The 23647-nt window shown below is 26.6% G+C and overlaps 1 protein-coding gene across 1 annotated transcript; it reads left to right on the forward strand.

Moving 5' to 3' along the window:
- The first annotated feature begins 14310 nt into the window (after nucleotides 1-14310).
- LOC112773115 (probable terpene synthase 2) lies at nucleotides 14311-19360 on the forward strand. Its single transcript, XM_025818154.2, has 7 exons — nucleotides 14311-14484; nucleotides 14572-14854; nucleotides 14943-15315; nucleotides 16013-16231; nucleotides 16683-16821; nucleotides 18216-18464; nucleotides 18968-19360. The coding sequence occupies exons 1-7, from the start codon at nucleotides 14350-14352 to the stop codon at nucleotides 19301-19303; spliced, it is 1734 nt and encodes a 577-aa protein (XP_025673939.1). The 5' UTR covers nucleotides 14311-14349; the 3' UTR covers nucleotides 19304-19360.
- The last annotated feature ends 4287 nt before the right edge of the window (nucleotides 19361-23647 follow it).

Genomic DNA, 23647 nt, shown 5'->3' on the forward strand with positions numbered 1-23647 from the left:
GGTAATAAAATTGGTATCATCTTATAAATATGGTATTATTTTGATGAAAATTTAATAAAATTTTGTTATTTATATAATTATATAGATAAAATTATTTAAAATAATATAATATAAATTTTTAAATTTTAATTGAACTAATACTGAATATTGAAAGAGTAAATTTTATTTTTAGTTTCAAATTATTATTTATGGGATAAATATTTTTTCTATTTTCTGACTTTTTTTCTGAAGGGCAATGCACACCTTAATCATACTTAAACCTCAATGAGACCCTATCCATTAAGAAAAATGGATAGATCGACCCCTTGTTATTGGATGATAAAAGATTGCTGCGGACGGGTCAAGTAACAGTGCCATGTGTCAACTCAATTTCAAATAGTTGCAGGGACTAAAACTCCATTCTCTGACCTTTCTTCTTCTTCCTTCTCCTCATCCTCCTTTTTTTTTCAAAATTCCAACCTATAATATAATCAAGCTCACCATACTAACATAAATTCCAATCATATTCACTTACGATTATGAAAATCATACAATGAATAATTAACACAACAAACACGATTAAGTTCACCAATTTCATCATAATCGCATAACCTAGAGTTTGAGAGAATAATACTTAATTTCACTAAAAATCTGCTACTTCAAAGTAATTAGTTGGCAGAGATTGTGAGGTTCGGTAATGGTGGCAGGCGGTTTCTTTGATGTAGCTTCAGCGACCAACAGTAGCAACGATAAGACGGCGACAGTGGCGATTTGACCGCTCAGAGATTGCGACATAGACAAGAGAAGCAAGATGCAGGGACAATAGCAGCAGCAATGGCATCGGTAACTCTGGCAGCATTAGTTCCGTGGAGTCAGAACGACAACCACAGCAGATCAAGACAGAACAAATGCAAGCCAGCTATGGCGCAGGGGAATGAAGAGCAGAAAAATGACAACAAAAGCACACGTGGCAAAGACTGTTACAGTGCAAAGAGACGGAAGCAGCAGTGAAGACTCATCCTCGAATCGGCGAAAGCAACAACAATGTGGGGCTGGGGAAGAAATAGGGCACGTCGTAGGAAAAGGAAAAGAAGAGGAAGAAGAAAAGAGAGGTTGGTTCGATGATGGTGGTGCCGTGGTGATGGTGGTGAAGGTAAAGCTCGATGATGATGGTGATGGAAATAATTGTGACTGGCCAAAGAAAAAAGAGAAGAAGAGGAACAAGAAAGGGAGGAAGAAGAAGAGAAGAGAAGAGAAGAAGAGGAGTTTTTTTTTTTTTTTTCGAGGAGGGAGTTTTTAGTCTCTATAACTATTTGGAGTTGACACATTAGCTTCAACCTGACACGTCATCCTTGCAACCTTTTGTCGACCGGTAGCAGGAGTTGATTTGTCCATTTTTCTTGATGGATGGGAGCCTAGTTGAGGTTTAAAGATGTTTATGGTGCGCTGTCTCACAAGAAAAAGGTCAAAGACCGAAAAGGGTATTTACCCTTATTTATGAAATATGATCCCACAAATATTCTTATAGGATCCAAAATAAAATGAAATTAAAACTAATATTGGAGATACTCTAATTAATATGTGTGTTTACTATACGGTGATTATGTATGGTCCTCGTTCCCACGAATAGTGAAAAGCCTCCAAATTTGTCCCCCAACAAGTAATTCTCGCGACATAGTTATCAAACTCGGTCCGACCTGATCGGTCAAATTGAAAATTCGGTCATCTAGTCATCAATTTAAGTTGAGTCATCATTTGAACCGATCAAACAATTTGTTATTTACCTGGTCAAATTCAATCAAATTCGATAAAATTTGTTTAAAATCAGTTTAAATTGACTCGGTTAAACTACAAAAATATTTTTTCTATACATGATTTTTTGTTAAATATATTATGTAAATAAAATTAAATTATATTTACAAATTTAAAGAAAAATAATATTTTATTAATTAATATATGTTCTATTTTTATGATTTTTTTTTCTATAAATACTTAAAGAGTGTAATAAATATAAATTTATAAATACTTGAAAAGTATAATAAATATAAATCAATTGATGAGTTATTAAAATTTAAAAATAATAATTAATTTAATACAAAATAAAACTAAAGAAAAAGATATTTATTATGAAACTAAAAAAATAAAATAAAATTTTATATAATTATTTAATAATAACCAAGTCAATTGGTGATCCACCAGTTGAACAAGTGACCCAATAATCCAATAGTCTAATCGGTTCGATTACTGATTTGGTTCTGATAATTATGCATGTGGATATCTGTTTTGTCAGAATAAATTGTCATGCCTAGCACTCCAAATGAGGGACTCTATGTTATCTTTATTTATTTATTTATGTTTGGATCAACAAGATTGAAACAATTTCTCTTATAATTTTTTATTCATAAATTCATGTTTTTTATTTTTGTTTTTTAATCATAAATGAAGATGTCAAAGACATCTTTTCGTAAAGATGATTTGTTTAAACTTGTGATTTATTTATTTAGTCACACTTTAAATAAAAATAACATTTTTATAACATATCAAAATCTACTCATATAATCTATCTTTTAACTGAATTTATAGTCATAGGTATTTTTTAACTATAATTGAGAATAAAAGTAGATTCATCCGGCTATTCTTTATGAAACACAAAGGTGAAGGCAGTGCATTAGTTCAAAATTTTGTAAACTTGATAGATACTCAGTTTAATATCAGAATAAAAAAAAATAAGGACTAATAATGGTCCATAATTCATGTTACACAATTTCTATGCATTAAAAGGCATTGTCCATCAAACAACCTGTGTAGAAACACTTCAACAAAATGACATAGTTGAGAAGAAATATCAACAATTTTTTTTATAATAACAAGGGCCCTGAGGTTTCACTCATCTATGACCAAAAGATTCTGGAATTTCGCAGCTGCTCATGCAGTGCATCTTATTAATAGAATTCTAAGTTCTTTGTTGAAAAATTCATCACCACATCTGATTTTGAAAGGCAAAATTTTAGATATCTCATACTTAAACGTGTTTGGTTGTTTAGTATACGCTTCAATTTTACATGCACATAGAATAAAATTGGACAAAAGAGCTAGAAAATGTGTTCTCTCATATCACAAAAATAGTATAAAGGGGTATTTACTCTATGATTTAGCTTTCAAAAATATTTTCTTATCAAGGAATACTCATTTTTATGAAACTGAATTCCCCTTTGCAGTACATTGTGAAATTATAGCCAATAAAGAATTTGTGACAAGATCTTTAATCCTTCTAATCCTTTTCTATGCTTTGAAAATTCCTTTCTCATAGTTCCATGCATTACTCAAAACATGTCTCACTTAGAAAAATAACACAAATACCAGCATGACATTGATACATCATGAGGACCTCAAAACAAAAGTGAAGTAGGCCTTATAGCATAAAGGAACACAAATCTCTACATCTAGATCACCTTCACCGCATTTACAAACTAGACACTTGACTCGAACTAGAAAAAAACCAGCATATTTAGATGGTTTCTACTGCATGACTGCATTATCTGAACCTCATTATTGTTCTTCGTTTTATTCTAATATTTTACATGATTTTTTTGAAGAATCACTATATTGTTCTCTGAGTCAGAATCTTTATTGCACTATTTACATACTTAACATTCTATCAACATCCTTGTACCTAACTCACTCAAAGAGTCAAAATGCTATGTTGAGGCCATCAGTAATCCATGTTGGCAAGAGGCAATCAATGCTGAATTGAAAGCCTTGAAGGAGAATCAGACCTGGACATTAACTAAACTACCTAATGGGAAGAAATTAGTTGGATGCAAATGAGTTTTTTAGCTCAAGCTAAATCCAGATGGGAGTATTGAGAGGTATAAAGTCCGGTTGGTCGTGCAAGGATTTACCCAAACTGCTGGGGTTGATTATTTTGAGGCCTATAGTCCAGTGATTAAAGTGAGCACTCTTCGAATTGTTTTATTCGTTACTGCAATCTGGAATTGGTAGGTACACCAGCTTGATGTTAATACTGCCTTTTTTACATGGCAATTTGATAGAAGAAGTTTATATGAAGCCTCCATCAGGGTTGGTTCTTTTTGCTTCTGATCTTGTTTGCAAGTTGAACAGATATCTTTTTGAATGTTTTCTCATCATTTAGGTTCTCAAACAAACCATCAAACCTAATGTTGAAAGCACTACACAAATAAAGGCGGTCTTTGCCTTCAAACCAATACGAGAGTAACTTTTTTTCTTATCACATCTCATTTAGGATTGTAGCTCATAATGATAAAATATTCAGGATAATTTACATATTTGCATATGACAAATGTATTGTTATAATTGTTCATCATGTACTTGGGTCTACTAGCTAGTAAAATTATTGAAAAAAGGAAAAGTATAGGTAACCAACAAGATTTTTGAACAATGTGTAAACAATGTGAATTAATAGGGTTAAAAGAGTAAATTTAATTAGTAGCATTAAATTAGAACGTAGTGTATTTTTATTTGATTGGTGGTTGTTCATGTTGTTCAAAATTTTCATTGTTCCCCTAACACTTCCCTTGAAAAAATTACTCTTTTGTCAATCCCTACAACATTCACTTCGTCATTAAAAGGTTCTTAAGTAGAAATTTATATTTATCAACTTGCAACTTTGGTTGTTTGTATCTAGAGAATTTTGATCCTTTCGGTTTATCATTGTGCAAGAATTTAACATAAATTGTTGAAATAATCTCTTTAATCTTATATTATGGACAATTCTCCTGTTCTTTTCTATAAGCGAAAAATTAAAAAAATGGCTGCAAAGTGACTATTTCATTCTTTTTAGACTCAATAGAGGAAAATTGATATTATATATGATATTCACAGAAAATTCACCATTTTCCACACAGAAATAATATAGTAATGCAAAAGAGACAAAAATAATCAGTTAAAATTTATCTTATTTAACATTTAATTATTAGAGAATGTATTTGTTGGGAATAAGAAGTATGATCACAATCCAATTAATCATGTGTCAAATAATTTGTTATTGTTATTATATTAAAATGTTAATATAATAAGGTCCTTGATTAAATTTAGAGATTTATCATTGTGATAGTGATCATAATATTGAGAGATAAATCTTTTATAATTTAATCTAAATTGTTCTTGGTCATAGGATTATTAAAAAGGACATTAATAATCCGAAAAGATCAATATATATATAATAGTCTTCATTGGATGAAGACTAATAGATCTCATTTATATATATATATATATATATATATATATATATATATATATGGTGCATATAGAGATATGACCATTGAACTAGAAAATTTCTAATAGTTATAATTACCATATATTTGTCAATAGGATATTCTCAAAATGAACATAGTAATAGAGTTCCTTTGACTTGCGACTGTCATAGTAATTAACAATGTATTTATTATACTTTGATTCCGGACACCTAATACCTTAGGGTGCTAGTTGAATAGATATTGGGTATAATTTAAATACTTGTAGAATTAATGATTAGTTAATAAGGAATCCGTCAACTCTCGGTAAAGAGTTTGAGCTCTATGATTATAATGACTGAGATGAATAAAACCTTGGCCAAGGGGATTGAATGAATGAAGAAATGAGTTTCTTAGGTCATTCACAGTTCATTATAATAATGGTAACAAGTTAGAGTTTGACAATTAAACCATACTCTAAAAGTTAATCAAGAGCTGGAAAGATGGAAGGAGTTATACTTCGTTCTTCTGAGGTTCTTAGTAAAAATATATTACTTCATATTACCGGGTCGTTGAAGAGTGTTACTAGATGCCAACCTTGATTAATAAATTTAGTATGACTAATTTACTACCCGCTTAGTATTGAACCTATGAGGTCACACACTAACGAGTGTTCTAATATTTGATATAGAATTATTTAATTATTATTTTGATTTGATCGAATAAATAATTATATTAATTCAAATGGAATATTATTATATTCTTTGCTAGCACCAAGAATATAATAATAGTATGATAATTGGGAATATTAAATGAGATTTGAGAATAATTAGTTATTCAATTTCTAAATTTAAATTCTAAGTTTGGATGAGATTCTAACTGATTTTGTTTTAAATTGTTATGATATGATTCATAAAATTTGAAATATTCAGATTTAGAATTTTAAGATATGATTTAAATTTGAATTGAGATTCAAATTTAAAATCAGTAACAAATCTCATACTATATATATGTATGCCAAGAGCAGAGAAAAGAAGAGAGAATAACAAGAGTTTTATTCCTTTACTTCTACACACATAAATGTATGTGAGCCTAATTCTTGGAGAAGAATTTTATGGTGTGCAAAAAATTGCAAAGAGGTTCTCAATTTAGATCAGATATCCATTGGTTAAAGAGTTGACAGCAAAGGTTGGTCTCGGTGTGGATACGCATAGTGCCTTCGTACCATCGAAGGAGAAAAATTTTTTTACTAGCGTACTCAGGTATTTAGATTTGATCTATATATTGTATATTATTGGAATAAAGTTTAAATACAAAATAGATCTTTAAGGATTACTTTCTTTTCTTTCGCTACGTGTTATGAACACATGATAATCTTTCAGTATTAAATAAAATTAAAAAAATAATTTTTAATATATTTTTTTAATATTTTTTTGTTGGTATATATTTTCAGAAATAATAACGACTATTGTAAAATCAAATGAGAAGGATCAATACATTATTAAAGTATTTTCGATTGACTCTACAATAATATCCTTGTTGTCTCTACGATATATTTTTCTTCTTATTTTCTCTTCTCTCTGATCTCTTTTTCTTTGCTTTTTTTTTTCATTTTCTTTTTATTTTCTTTCTACGGCCAAACAAAGCATAAATGATCTATGAAGCACAGACACTTCGCTAAGTTGTCGTATCCGTGTGTCGGACACATTTTGGACACGACACTCACCGACACTCGTCCAATACGCGTATTTGCTGTGTCCAACCGTGTCTTAATAAAAAATCAAAAATTCTTCTCCGGACACGCTTGGACACACCTAAATATCGTCACGTGTTAGCGTGTCCAGTCTTATTCTTAACATATATTTTTAAAATAAATTTAAATATAGTATATATTATTATTTATTAAAACAAAAAATATTCTAAATACTTGATATAATTAAAATAAGACATTAAAAATAATTAAAAAATTTAATTTATATTTTAATATAAATAAAATATCAAAATATTATTACGATTTATCTAAAAAATACTTTATATTTTATATATATATACGTATCCTATGTCATATAAGATTTTAAAATTTATGTGTCAGCGTATTGTCATGTCTCGTGTCCATATCCATGCATCATAGTAAATGATAGAAACTTTCGTGGTATAGAAAACTCCTTATAAGTACAACGAGAGTCACTCACATAAAGACACCTAAAATATCTTTTTTTAAAAATCTTTTTTTAGCAATTAAAATTTAACACATATAATCGATTAAATCAAATTTTTTTTATCAAAATTAGACCGGACAAATCAATTTAGCTAAAAAATTAGTAAACTAAATTTTGAACCGGTCTAAATTAATATTTTTTTTTGTAAAAAATGATTACAATATTCCTATTATGAAAAATGACTAAAATACTTCTATTATATACAGGGACGGACCCACGCTCAAGCAAGAGGGGGCATTTGCCCCCACAAAATTTTTTCAAAAAAACTAATACTTTTATATATATATATATATATATTATATTTATCCCAAAATAAAATATAAATAGTTTTTTTATATTTTATATTAAGAAAATATTTTGTTAAATTTAATAATTATATTGTTAAATTTTATTTATCATAAAAAATAAATAAATAAATTTAAAAAATAGTGATAATTAATTTTATTATATTAATTAATTAATTAATAATTAAATTAAAACTTAATTTTTTAATTAAATATAACTTAAATTATTAATAATTTTTAAAAATTATTTAAGATAAAAAACATAATATCTATATTATGTTAATATATTATAATTATTTTCGTTAAAAAATTTATTTATATCATAAAGACTATAATAAGTAGATTTGACAATTAAATGTGAGATAATAGAAAGTAAAATAATTATTTAAGAATATATATAGAAAAATAATATTTAGTCATGTTAAAAATAAAAGAAAGTTATTATAAATTAATTTTTTTGTTATTTTGACTATTATACTATGTGTATAAAATTATATTTTAATATTTTAAATATTATAATTAGTGATTGTGTATATATTTTTAGTTCTTATCAATATGTATAGATACATAGATAGTTCTAATTTAAAATTTTAAATATATCTAAACTAATTTGGATTGGTCAAGTAAGTTGTTAGCTTAAGTAAGTATTAGAGTTCAAATTCCGTCTGGTATGTGTAGCAACACATTACTGGTCAATTGTTGACTCTTAAATGGAACTCAAATTCATGATGGATTAGTTTTTAACTTGTTGGGTATTGTAGGAAGCAAAAAAATATCTATACCTAAATTTTATTATATTTTTGCCCCCACAGCTAAATTTTTTTGGGTCCGTCACTGATTATATATATTTTGAGAACTCTAAATTCTAATCCTTTTCTTCTCTGTATGTCGTCATAGGATTAGAATTTACGATTTTTAAAATTTATATATATATAATAGGAGTATTTTAATCAATTTTTATAATAAGTGTATTATAGTCAATTTCTATAAAAAAAATATTAATTTAAATTAGTTTAAGGTTTGGTTTATCATTTTTTAGTCAAATTGATTTGTCTTATCTAATTTTAATAAAAATGATATAGTTTAATCGATTATATATATTAAATTTTAAAAATTAAAAAATATCTTAAAAAAGAAGACGTTTTAACGTCTGAGTGGCTCCCAAGTATAACACGTGGCACTCAAAATTAAATGGCAGTAGCGTCTTAACTCTTAAATATTTAAGTAGTAGAAAAAACGTGAGTGAATAATCCAAACATGTGCGTGAAAAGAAGTAGTTTAAAGCCACTCAATTTACAAATTTTATGAGATTTGTTTTTAATTTTTTATCGTTCAAAGCAACTTGACTCTAAGCGGAGAGAACCACAAAGTAGCACATGGTCCACAATTAGTTCCCTCCAACGTCATCAAAAGTTAATTATAAACCACAAATTTTATGAGATGAACCAATTAATCCAAAAAGTATTCGATTGGGTCATGTTAAATTGACCAGTGTTTTAGTGTGCTAAGATTAATGTTATTTTATCAATTGTTGGGTTAAATCTTAGTTGTAAGAATCGAATTGGTGATCAAATCGATCAAATTATTGGTTTATTGATTTATTAGTTCAATTGATAAATTACTAGTTGAACTAATAAAATCGGTTCTACGTAAATAAAAAATATAAAATACTAAAAATAGTTATAAACTTAAAAAATTTAAAATACATATCTTCAGTTCTTCACTAACATTTTAAAAACAACCAAGTTTCAAAGTCTAAAGATAATTAATACAAAGATAGATATGAAATTAGTTAGTACTACTACAATAGTATCTTAATTAGACACGATATATGCATAATAGAATAGTTTTTTCAGATTCCACAACTTTTTTACAATGACCCTATGTAGGATCGGTTTTTGCTCTATTATTATTTTTTTGGGTTCCAATTGATGCATCAGGAGTTGATCCTTGTTCTTGCGAAGATGGTGTTTCTGATGGTGTATTCGCGGAAGCCATTCTAAAACAATATGGAGTAGCAAAAGTATAAAACAACAGCAACCCTAAATTTTCTATTTCCTATTCCCTATTCAGCAAGACAGCAACCTTAAATTCACAAAACAAGCATATTCATAGTTTTATACTAAATAATTACTTCAACATCACCTATTTCAACAAGTAGTTATTTCAACAATAGAAATTTCACCTATTCATCCCAGAAATTTCAAGTTTTCGTAATAGATCAAAACAGAACAACATAACAACATTATTCATAACAGCTTCATAATTTTAAGTTTTCAACAAGCATATTCAACAAGCATTAGAAGAACAGAGCAGAACAGAGAAGAACAACATATTCAACTAACCTGTTTAACAGAGCAGAGGATGAAGACAACGGTGACAGCGCGTCAACGACAAATATGAGAGATAGGGACGAAGGTGAGATGAAGCGGAAACGCGGTTCTGTTTTGTTCCTTGAGACTTCAGAATGGGTGTCGTGGTGAGGTCTTCTAAGGTGAGACGAAGAAGACGATGGCGGGCGGCGGTAGCGCGGTGAGTGACAGAGTGAGGTGACGTCGCGAGGTAAGGGGGAGGGTTAGCCGTTGTGGTTACTGGTTAGGGGATTAGGATTGGGAAAACAGGGATTGGGAGGTTATTCGAGTCTCTTTTTTTTTTTAAACCAAAACGACATCGTTTTGGAAAGTGAATTACAAAAAAATTTTTGACCCGGCCGGTTGAATAAAAATCGCCAATTCTCCGATTTTTATCAAAATCGGCCGGTTCAAACTGATTCTCAACAATTTTATTCATTGTTCGATCATATTCATCAACTGGACCGATCAAAGATTCGGTTCATTAATTTTTCGGTCGAATCAACTGGTCCGGCCCGATTCTTACCACTATGGCTTAAATCGGACTAACCCACATGTTATGACTTATGACTCCCATTTACATTTACTTATGAATATTTAATTTTTGTATTAAACATAAATATAACTCATCATATTTTTTATATAAAAATAAAAAATTTTATTGTTGTTGTCATGTAAAAGTAATTATATAATTATTATTAAATATATATACATTTCCAATAATATAAAATAATTATTTCTATAATTATGCATAAGATCATATGATTATCCTTTTTTCTAAGATTTGATTTCTATTAATATATTAGTGTATTATGTTATTTTGTGTACTTTTTAATTAGATACCAATTATTAATATTTTAACACTAGTTTTAGATAGGATAATTTTGTCAATATAATTTAAATTTAGATATAACTAAAAAATTAATTATCTTATAAATTACACTAGGAAATACAATTAATCTACACTTTTTAATATTCAGTAACGTAGTGGCTTATTTTTTTTAACAGTGTATGTTAATTCATATTTTTCCATCAGCATAAATTTAATTTTAGAAATATAATTAAACTAAATTTACAGGTAAAATCCAACTTTACAAATAATATAATTAAACTTTGTAAGTAATATAATCAAAATATGAATTAAAATATAAAATATAGTGGTGATTGATATTTGTATTATTGTAAATTTTGATATTTTGCTGTAAATATATTTGATTATTTTAATTTAAAAGTTTAATTTTTTTTTTAATGATTGATTACCTTACTAAAACCAAAAAAAAAAAGTGTGAAAAGTCAATATAGATATGTTCATAGTTTCGGAGTGTGTGGTCTAAATAATTTATAATATTATTTCAAATAAAAATAATAGATCAATTAATTCCAACTAATACAATATTGTTGCAAAAATTGATTAATTAATGTCATTTTAAAATTAGAACCATATTCAAAATTGTAATTACAATATAGATTAAAAATATTTAACATTTAAAATTAGAACCATATATATTTATATATATATATATAACTCTTTCATATTTATGTATGTATTTTAGAAGTGGTAGTTTAGATAAGGCTTATGAGGTGTTCAAAAAAACTTGCAATAAACGTGTAGTTTCATAGAACGTAATGATGTCGGATTTGGTAACTAAAATGGATTCTGAATATGGGTGAGAAGCAATTGAAGCATTTGAAGAGATGCAGAGATTGGTGAATACGTATGTAAGCATCACATGTTTTTCATGTTTCAATGGTAAAATCATATTTAAAAATAAAAATATAAAATTTAATTAATAATTTAATAAAATTATAGAGATTGATAAAATAATTTAATTTTTTATTTTGAATAATTATTATAATTTAATTATATAACAAATATATTTTATTTTAACAAATTTTAAAATATTATATATGTCAATGATAATTTTAGCAATATTTGTACACTACACACATCTAACATCTTTAAAGATAGGTGTAGGAGAAAGGTTGTATTTATTTATAGACACTGAAAAAGAAATATAGAAAAATAAAATAATGTTTGACAGATAAAATATAGATAAAAATAATATGTTTAGAGATATTGAATTAGTATATGTTGTGTCTTTTTTTTACAGAAAAATCACAAAGACACTAATAAAAGGCACAATTTATTTTTTATATTTTCTTTTATTATATTTATAAAATTTTTATAATTATATTTTTCATCGTTATGTTTTTTTTTCTAAATTTGTATATGAAAAAAATAAAAATAAATTAAACTTTTATAATTTGTCCTAATTTATCACAAAACAAAATATAAGAATACTAAATTTTAAGGGTGAACACAGATCAGATATGGCCAAAATTTCAATCCGATACACGCTAAAATCATCGGATCGGATTGGATCCCATATCCGTAATTTTTAAGCTTGGATCCAATCCGATCCGATCTGTACATTTGCGGATCAGATCGGATAGGATATCGGATATATCCGCAAAATATAAAAATATTTTTAAAAGGTTATTTTTATTAAAAAATATCAATAAAATTCATTTTTTTATTCTTTAAAATAATATTAAACATATTTTTTTTAAATAATAAATTAAAATAATACAACATATACGATAGTTATTAGTTGAAATAAAACATAAAAAAATATTTACTTATTCATTTCTTTATTTTTGCGGATATGCGAAAATCGACACAAAATCCACAATCTGATCCGATTAGAGTATGGATCGGACCCAATCTGATAGCCTTGCGGATCGGATCCATATCCACAATTTTCGAATTGAATTCGGATAAATACCGCAGATATACGGATTGAATCCAATCCATAAATACCCCTACTAAATTTTGTGTCTTAATATATTATATTTTATTCTCATAGTCCTATTCATCTTATTCTTATAACCAAAGGCAGCTATTCACACATGTATATATCATTTTTTCTGTACCACAGACTTTTTCTAAAATTTAATCGAATATGTTAAAATATATTTTAATTAAAATTATTATTTTTTAAATATTTATTTAATTAATATTTTTTTAAGGAGAGAATGACATGGGAGGAAAAAGAGGGTTGTTGAGAGAATGTGGCGAACCGAGAAGTCATATATAAGATTCGATCTGCAAAGTTATCAGATCTGATATGCACACAAATAAGATTGAATTGTGAATTTTGTGTAAGTATTCGTGTATTCGATCCGCATATCCGCGTATCTATAAAAATAAAGAAATAAATAAGTAAATATTCTTTTTATATTTTATTTCAACTAATAATTATTATATATGTTGTATTATTTTAATTTATTATTTAAAAAAAGTATGTTTAATATTATTTTAAGAATAAACATATTTAAAAGAATAAAAAAATAAATTTTATTGATATTTTTTAATAAAAATAAGTTTTTAAAAATATTTTTATTATGTTTTGTGGATATATCTGATATCCAATGTGGATCGAATCGAATCCAAACTTAAAAACTACGAATATTAAATTTGATCCGATGATTTTAATGCGAATTAGATCAAATTTTTGAACGTATCCAATTCAGTCCAATCCGCGTTCATTTTCTAAGTGTGGATATAGAGTTTCGTGTTTCTCTTAAGAGAATATATTATCCGGTTAAAGGAGAGAGATTTGGGTTGAAAATATTAATTATTATAATTTAATTATATAGCAAAAATATTAATTTCATTTTAACAAATTTTAAAACATGGTAGTATATGTCATTGTCAGTGGCTTTTAGCAATATTTGTATCTAACATCTTTAAAAAGGTGTGCGAAATAACTATATCCACATGTGTATATCTTTCTTTTATGCCATAGATTTTTTCTATAAAAATAATATTACATGGATTAATAAATATTATTATTTTTTATTAATATTTATTATTTAATTAACAATAATTTATATTTATTTTTATAAAAATTTTATAAATAAAAATATATAATTTATATTTATATTATTTATTAAAATTTATATACATAAATTAATAAAATTTATTTATTAAAAATAATTTAATATTTATATTGATCAAATATATATTTTTTTTAAATTTTTTATATGAAAAAAATAAAAATAAATTAAATTTTTATAATTTATTTTAATTTATCATAAAATAAAATATAAAAATACTAAATTTTATATCTTAATCTATTATGTTTTATTTTTAGTATCATATTTTATTTTATTCTAATAACCAAACGTGTGTCGGTGGATATATATCCGTTTTCCTATCCGGACCACAGATTTTTCCTATATATGAGTAGGCATGATAGAAGTCATAACATAGAATGCAATATTGATAAAGAAATAAAGGATGTGTAGTACTAACACTTCAGTACTTGATTGCTTCAAACCTGATGCAAAATTCAACATGCGTGATCGAAACACTGCAAATTATCATCCAAGTATTTGGAAGGATTATTTCCTTCAATATGCTTCACAATCCATGGTATATATCTCTCTATATTGTTCCTTATACATGCATGCAAATGCAATAATAATCAACTGATATATCTTTTATATGGATATAATGCAGGAATTTGACCATGAAACGAAGGCACAAATTGAAAATCTGAAGAAACAAGTTGTCAAAATGCTTATTGATGCCTCAAAGCCCATTGAAGAAATAGTTGACTTGATTGATTTAATATGTCGTTTGGGCATTCATTATCACTTTGAAAGCGAGATTGATGAATTGCTGCAACAAATTCACAAGAATTATACCAAAAATGGAGAAATAATAAATCTTGATGATAACCTTCGCTTACTTGCTTTACTTTTTAGGTTATTAAGGCAACAAGGATATCACGTTTCACCAAGTATATACCTTTTTCCTATTCTTTTTAGCTTATTTTTATATTTTGGCTTTAAATAATAACCTTAGTTTAATTTTTGTACAATATCTAGATGTGTTCAACAAATACAAGGATGAGAATGGAAATTTCAGTGAAAAACTTGTGAAGGATGTGGAGGGATTGGTAGAGTTGTATGAAGCATGTCATCTCAGAATTCATGGAGAAGAAATATTAGATGAAGCTTATGCATTCGCTTCCACTAAACTTAAATCCATTGCGACCCAATTGAAGCCTTCACTTGCAGCACAAGTCAATTATAGTTTAAAGCAATCTTTACACCGAGGTTTGCCGAGATTGGAGGCACGCCGTTTTATTTCAATATATGAAGAAGATCCAACCCATAATCACACTCTCCTCACTCTTGCAAAATTAGATTTTAATTTCCTACAAAACTTGCATCGACAAGAAGTTGGCAACATTACCGAGTAAGCTCTTTAATTTAACCACAAAACCATTCTACTTTGTTAAATAAGTTTTCAAATTCCTATCAAAATAGTCATCTTGGTTAAATGTTTATACTGTTCTACAAAAGTTTAAAAATCAAAATGTTTAGTTTAGATATATATTAAGTGTTAGTTTATTTTATTTTTGTTAAATGTTTATAGTATAAGTTAACTGTTGATATATTTTATAAAAATATTTACGAGACAATAAAAAAATAAATTTCAAGTTATCTCATTTTGTATTTTTTAGCTGTTAAAATATATTAAGATTAATTAGCACTGATTAGAATTATTTAATATATTTAAATATTTATTATATGATATTATATCTTTATGATTTTGATTCTCTTTCTATTAATGTCCTTCTATATATTGTATTATTGTATACAATTTGAATACACATAAATTATTTTTTTAGTGTACTCTCATACTTTGTTAACACTAACTATTATTTTTTTTTTTTGCATTTCTTAATTACTGCTAAAATAATTAAGTAATATTTGATATAATAATTATGTAATTATAGATGTTATATGTATAAAATTATAAATATTAAATTAAATAAAATAATTTTGAGTTGTTGTTTCTCTAGTATTATCGAAGTTAAATTTATTTATTTAACTAACCACACCATAATTATAACTAACATTGTTATTGTGTTTTTGTCTTTTAATTTTAGGTGGTGGAAGGAGCTTAATGTTGCTGTAAAACTACCATATGCTCGAGATAGAATTGTAGAATGTTGTAATTGGATTTTGGCGGTTTATTTTGAGCCTCAATATTCTCAAGCTAGGAAAATGTTGATAAAATTGATTGCTCTTATGTCAATTATTGATGATACATATGATGCCTATGGAACTATAGATGAACTAAAACTTTTCACCGAAGCAATTGAAAGGTTGGTTAAAAATTATAAATAGATACTAATTTTTTTATGCTAGGTAGCTGATATTTTGAGTCCAACTAATTGATGGTGGTACAAAACTTGAACCCTGCAACTTCTTAGATGAATATGAGGTGATTATGCTATTTGAGTTATAGTTTGTTGGCGAAAATATCATGGCTTTATTAATTTTAAAAGAGAAAGTCTATGGGACCAGCAATTTTATTGAATTTTGGCCAGCATGTAACCAGCAGAGAAAGGTAAGCCATTGGATGAAATCTCATACCAATCTCACACCATTAAATCATCATTGATGGCTATTTGATGGCTACTAATCATAAAAATTACTGTCCCCCTAGACTTGCTCATTTTAAAATTTGAAAGTTAATTTGGAATTAATGGTCACGAAATTTGTGGATATTGATGGTGAACTTCTAAAGTTGTTCCATGGTGGGATATATTACAGGTGGGATATTAGCTCCTTGGATGATCTTCCAGAATACATGAAATTAATTTATGAGTCTCTCCTCAAAATTTTTGAAGAAGTAGAACGAGAACTTGAAAAACAAGGAAGAGCATATTGCATTAAATATTCCATTAAAGAAGTAAGACCCTTTTTTTTAACCTCTTAAAAATATATTATATTTGTTTTGTGGAGTACATCCATCCAACTCTATAAAATAACAAGTATTATTCATTTTAAATTTGATAACATTTGCAAAATTTATGAGATATATATCATACGACCGATCAAATTTATTCCATTGAGATCTCTTAGAGCCAAACTCCAGTCATAGTGAATCTAAATATCTTTTGAAGAAGAGGCCAAAAATTAAATATTTATATAATTAAATATTATATTATATAATTGATAATATTATTTTTATTATTATTTTTAATAAAAATTATTCACAAGCGTTATTATTAAAATAAAAAATTCTACTAAAAATAATAATTTTATGTTTAATATCATTTATAATAATTAAAATTTTAGTTTTTATTCTTTATTATTATAAAGAATGTAACATGAACAATATAGATTAGTTATTCTGATATTTTTTATATATGCATTTAAAATAAATTAATGAATAAAATATGTAAAATATTCATATTAATATATAATTTATTTAATATGTTATTATTTTAATATTATAAAAAAATAAATAAATATTAAAATAATTTAATTTTATGTATATACTTTTTTACTATTCAATTAGAATTTGTTATAAAAAATTAAAGTATTTTTTATATGATAATAAATTTAAAAGTTAAGAAAAAAATTAAAAAGATAGAAGGAACAATTTAAAAAAAAAGAATTCATCAAAATAAATTATTAATGAAAAAATAAAGAATAAAAAGAACCATTAAAAAAGATTTATTGATCAAAATAGTTAGCCTAAAAATATAATATATTATTAATGTTCAAAATACAATTAGAATTTGAATCCAGGTCATAAGACAAAAAATATTCTAATTAATTACTAAGTTAATAACTCGATTTTAAAATTAAATGCATTATTATATAATTATAAAAATTTTAAAATTTTTTAGGGATCATAACCCTAACTTCAGTTAATAATCCTTTGAATGACATTAAAAGATCCAAAATTCAAGAATTGAAATTCAATCCTTTAATTTTTAATTTTTATTTTTTTTATACATTAGTAATATATAATAAGACTTGAAACTGAAATTTTATATGGTCTGACAAATTGAATAATTATAAATGGACACATTTCACACTACATTAGTCTAAAAATTTCATGAATTTCTTTGGTTCATTTAGTTGGCATGTTCATCCTTACTAAAAATAATTGAATTCATAATAAATTTAGATTAATTGAATAGTTAATTTATTCGCCTGTATAAATAAATATTTAAAATTTAAATTCCATCTTAGTTAAATGGTTAATTCGCTTATTCTAAATTTATTGAGTTGAAAAATACCGTAAAAAATTAATAATAATAATTTTATTATATAATACGTGTGAAATGACAGCTTCAAAAGACAATTCAGGCCTATATGACTGAGGCCAAATGGTTGAATAACAAGTATATACCAACAATGGCAGAGTACATTCAGATATCAACAATATCATCTGCTTATCCATTCCTTGTGACAAGTTCTTACATTGGCATGGGAGATATCGCCGTAGAAGACATCTTCAAATGGGTAACAAGTAAACCCAAAATTGTTACAGCTTCCACAATTATTTGCAGGTTTATGGATGACATTGTCTCTAATGAGGTATATTTATGTGCAATATACAAGCACAACATAAAAGTTTAACTATCATATTAGGTATATATAATAATGAGTTATTCGTATAAAATATATATTAAAATATAAAATATACATTAAAAATAAATTTAAAAAATATTTGTATTTATACAAAAGGTAATACTAAAAAAATAATAATTTAAAATTATTTTATTTAATTTAATATTTAAAAATTTATATATGCATTTATAATTACATACTTATTATATAAAATTATCCATTTATTTTAATAATAATTAAGAAATATAAAATAATAAAAAAAAACTTTAAACTATTTTGAATTGATTTTTATTGTCTTTCAAATATTTTCATTATACAAAAATATATAATGTTGACTTTTGTGTGCATATTGTATTTTTGAAAGTTCAATTTATATTATAATTGAATTTTAATGTATATTTTTTTTTAAATTTTTTCCTTATTATTTAGTCATGTGAAAGTTATTTTAAAAGTTAAATCTCATTGAACAGTTTGAACATGAAAGAGAACATGTTACCTCAATAATAGAATGCTATATGAGAGATTGTGGTGTATCTAAAGAAGAAGCCATTCAAGAATTGCAAAAGGGAGTTACAGATGCTTGGAAGGATATAAATGAGGAATGCCTCAAGCCAACCAAAGTTCCAATGTTATTTCTAACGCGTGTTCTGAACATGGCACGATTTATTGATGTGATGTACAAAGATGAAGATTGCTACACTCATGCTGAAGGAAAAATGAAGGAATGCATTCAAGCTTTGCTTGTTGATCTGGTGCCAATCAATAATATGAGAAAGAAGGATATGAAACCTTTTATATACGCCTAAACGAAATCTAATAAAATTGTAAGAGAATTTTCTTATTTAATATAGAGTATTTACTTATTTTGGTTCTCAACAAATTTTGAATTAGACACTTTAGTGTTTAACTAAAATTAATTAATTCGTTAGTCTTCAATATTTAATTATGTAGATTATACTAGTTTTTGGTCCACTCTGTTCCGTCAACTCTTAATAGAACTATATTGCATAGTTGTCGCGTTAGACGTTAAGTGTCACATGTATGAAAAAGACAAATTATTCGTAATGAGAAGGCCCAGTATAACAATAATAACTTAATTTTTCTGATAATATTTTTGGGATTGATTTGTTTTATAATGAATAATTTTGGAGACTAATTTATTTGATACTTAGTAATTTGAGGATCAAATTGACTGTAATTTGTCCAAGAATCAATTTGTCTCTTTTGTATACGTGACAATTAACATTTGACGCAATAACTTAACGTGACATGTAGGACAACTTCATTAAAAATTGACGGAACAAAGTGGGTCAGAGACCAATATGATTTATGAAATTAAATATTGAGAACTAACAAGTTAATTAATTTTAGTTAAAAACTAAAGAATTTAGTCCGAAATTTTTTGGAGACCAAAATAGATAAATACGCTTTAATATATTACCCTTTGAATTATTTAGTTTTTATACTTAGAGATTGTAATAATAAAATGTGCAAACCTTTGCTGCTTATGAAATGCTATAATACTTTTTTATAGACAACGGGACATAAAGTTCAGAAAAAAATAGACAGAAATTATTCTAAAAAATGCAATTCCAATTAAGTCTTGATGAAAATTTAAAGAAATACAAGAAGGAATAGAAAAGAAAAATGACATTTCAGCTAAATTTTATGTTCTTAACATGCCAATCTATCTGCACAAGCATTGGATTTTTGGAACTCATGATGAATGTTCCAATTACTTAGTCTATTATAACGTTCTTTAATAGCCAAAACTAACGTTTTTGTAGAGTGCGAGTCGACAGTTTCTTGAAGGCATAGACTTACTGTAGAGTCTACTTGCATACAAACATTTATATACCCAAGATTTAGAGTCAAGTCCAAACCCAATAGAATATTCCAGAGCTTTGCTAAAGTCACCGTACAACTACCTAGATTCACACTATAACAAGCCAAAAACTTACCTTCATGGTCTCTTAAAAGAATTCCGCAAGTCGCCTGACCTTTCTTTATAACAGAACCATCGAAATTCAGCTTAATAAAGGCAAGGTTTTGGGGGATCCAACGGATTTGTTTATTTAGCAAAACACCCTTACCCTTTTCTTTACTCGAGCTATCTCTTCATGCGCTGAGTTATACTCTTTAGTTAAGTGCATATTCAAATCATGGATCTCATCTTCGTCTACTGCATTGTCCCTCTCCAAAATATGCTTGTTACGACGATACCAAAGAAAGCACAGGGTGCTAGTAAACAATAAAGGTTAAGGAATGCCTTGGTAATAAGATTGAGTTAATAAGTTCTTTAACAACTAGGAAAAGAGAAGTTGACTAAAGAATGTATCAGAACTCAATGAAGTATCAATGCTCTTCTATGTATTTTTTGCGGCTATGCAGTCGCGAAGGACATGGAGCAAAGACTCTTAAGAAGAACCACAAACTGGGCAAATATCCTCTTAGGTCATGTGCCTGCAAGCTCGAACCTCATTTGTCAAAAGGGTTTCATTAGTAACTAGTCAAAGAAAGATGCGCAGCTTTTGGGGAGGTTCAACTTTCTAAATTCTCAAAAATAAATCGAACTTAAAGTTCTCTGGGGCATTTTAATAGAAGGAGCACACTGACTTAATGCTAAATTTACTATTAGAATTAAAAAGTCACGCTACCTGATCGTCCCCTAAGTTTGCTTCTGGAGTCTTCAATGATGAGAAAATAAGGACTCAATCATCTCTTAAAACCGCCTCAATTTGACCCAAATTCCAATTGCTGTTCATCGCATAATCACTAACTATGTTATTCAGCATATCTTCCAATATATCTGGTTGAACAAAGTCTTCAAATTTATTCCTGCCCGAGATCCAATGATCTTTCCAAAATCGAGGACTATCATCATCATCGGTTTGCCATACCAAATTATTTTCAAATTTGGGCCATACTCGAACAATACACTTCCAAGAATTTGAACAAGATTGAAACTTCTTGATGATGGACGTAGTATTTTTTTTTGCATTTATATCTCTTTTTGATTATCTTGACCCAAAGAGCATTCTTGTTTTACACCAAGTTCCATGCTAATTTCATGAAAATAGCATTATTTAATATTCTGCCCGGTCTAAACACTAAGCCGTTGAACTTTTTTGGCAAACATAATTTTTTCCAACTAACCAAATGGACCTTGCTACTAGCTCTGCTTTTGCCCCACACAAAATTAATGCAGACTTGATCAATCTTGTCACACATACTAAGTGGCAGTCTCATTGTTTGCATGAGATAAGGATAATTGCCAAGACTGATTAGGCTAAAGTAACCCTGCCCGCAACAGAGAGATTTTGTGCTTTCTAAGTGCTAAGTCGAGATGCCATTTTATCAAGGATGAACTGAAAATATTTTTTTTTGTACGATCATGCAGTAAGAGGACTCCCAAGTATTTTTCCAAATTGAACATCAACTTCATTCCCAAAACTCTATTCAATTCCAGCTTCCTCGCTAAACAAACATTGCCAAAGAAAAAGACACTTGATTTCTCATAACTTACCTTCTGATCTGAATTTTGGCAAAATAAGTCTAAAATACTCCTCACTATCTCAACCTGATGTAGGAACATTTTTTCAAACAATAATTTATCATATGCAAAGTAAATGTGAGATAATTCTAGACTATCTCTATTAAAGATAATTAGTTTTCAAAGTTTATGATTTATTGCCACCGAAATAATTTGAGATAATCTCTCCATACATAATACAAATAAGTAGAACATAAAATCTTTATATCTGATACCTCAAGAGACAAAAACAGATGAGTTTGACACCTCAAAATTTTAACTCACTACAAGAATAAAGCCGATTAGCTACTACAAAAATTATCGTAAAATCGTTGCTAATCTGACGCAAAATATGATTTGTGACGGATTAGCTACCGCCTAGCAACTAATGCTTTCCTCGTTAATTTCAAGTCGCAGATTAGTGAGACAAATACAACATATATGAAATGTGAAGAATAAGAATGAGCACATACGATTTTAAGGGTGGGTGAGAGCTATAGACCCTCAAAAAATTTTGAAACTTAGTATATATTATACGTGTATTGAATTTAATAATTGACCTATTAGTAAAGTGCTCAATTAGTACCTTTTTCACTGCAAACCTAGATTTTAATCTTATTCTTTACATTTTAAACATTAATAGTGTGGTAAAAAAATTTATGGAGCAATTATTTTGTTCAATGAACCTTATCTTTATTATTTCTTCTATTTTTTAACTTTTCTTCTAACCATTATTTTATTCAACGATTTTTTTATTGTTTCTTTTATTTTTTTTCTTAATTCTTACATCAATTATCATATGAAAAAGACTTTAATTTTTATAACAAATCCTAATTGAATAATAAAAAGCATATACATAAAAGTTAAATTATTTTAATATTTATTTATTTTCACATGATATTAAAATAATAATATATTAAATAAATGTATGTTTTTAGACAAAAATAAAAAATGTATGGTTTAATTAATCATTAATTTTTTACTAAAATAACATGTTTATATATTATAAAATTTTTCAGTATTAAATTATTGTAAGACATAAATTAAACGAGTTGAACTGAAATTTACAATTCTCTGTTTATTACATAAAATAATTTAATTAAATTACACATCATTTTCGGTTCTTTCAATAGTCTCCTAAATATTATTTTTATTGTAGATCATAATATAACTTCATTGTTTTTGTTAAATCTAACCGTAAACTACTAAAATATAGTACTTAAAAATTTATACTGTTGACAAAAATAATCTTTAAAGATACGAACAATAAATAAGTCTTTAAATAATCTAAAAATATGATAAAAATAATTAATAAATATTATATTTTATAAACGACAAAATTTTTTTATATTTAACAAATAATTTATCCATTTTATTCGAATATTTGTAGCAACATTTGAATAATTATTTAAAAAGTATATATAAAATTAGAGCAAAATTTGATCTTTATTTTTTTCAACAAAAATTTAGTCATTTACAATAATTTTTCAAAAAAATTCACTTGATATTAAAGTACTAAATTTCAAGGATAGAAAATTTATTCTTTAATAATACTTACAAAAAATTGCATTAAAATCTGATATCTAAAGTCTTTTTTAAATATATATATGTGAATATC

The sequence above is a fragment of the Arachis hypogaea genome, chromosome 18 (assembly GCF_003086295.3).
Source record: "Arachis hypogaea cultivar Tifrunner chromosome 18, arahy.Tifrunner.gnm2.J5K5, whole genome shotgun sequence".
In the NCBI taxonomy this organism is placed as follows: Eukaryota; Viridiplantae; Streptophyta; class Magnoliopsida; order Fabales; family Fabaceae; genus Arachis; species Arachis hypogaea.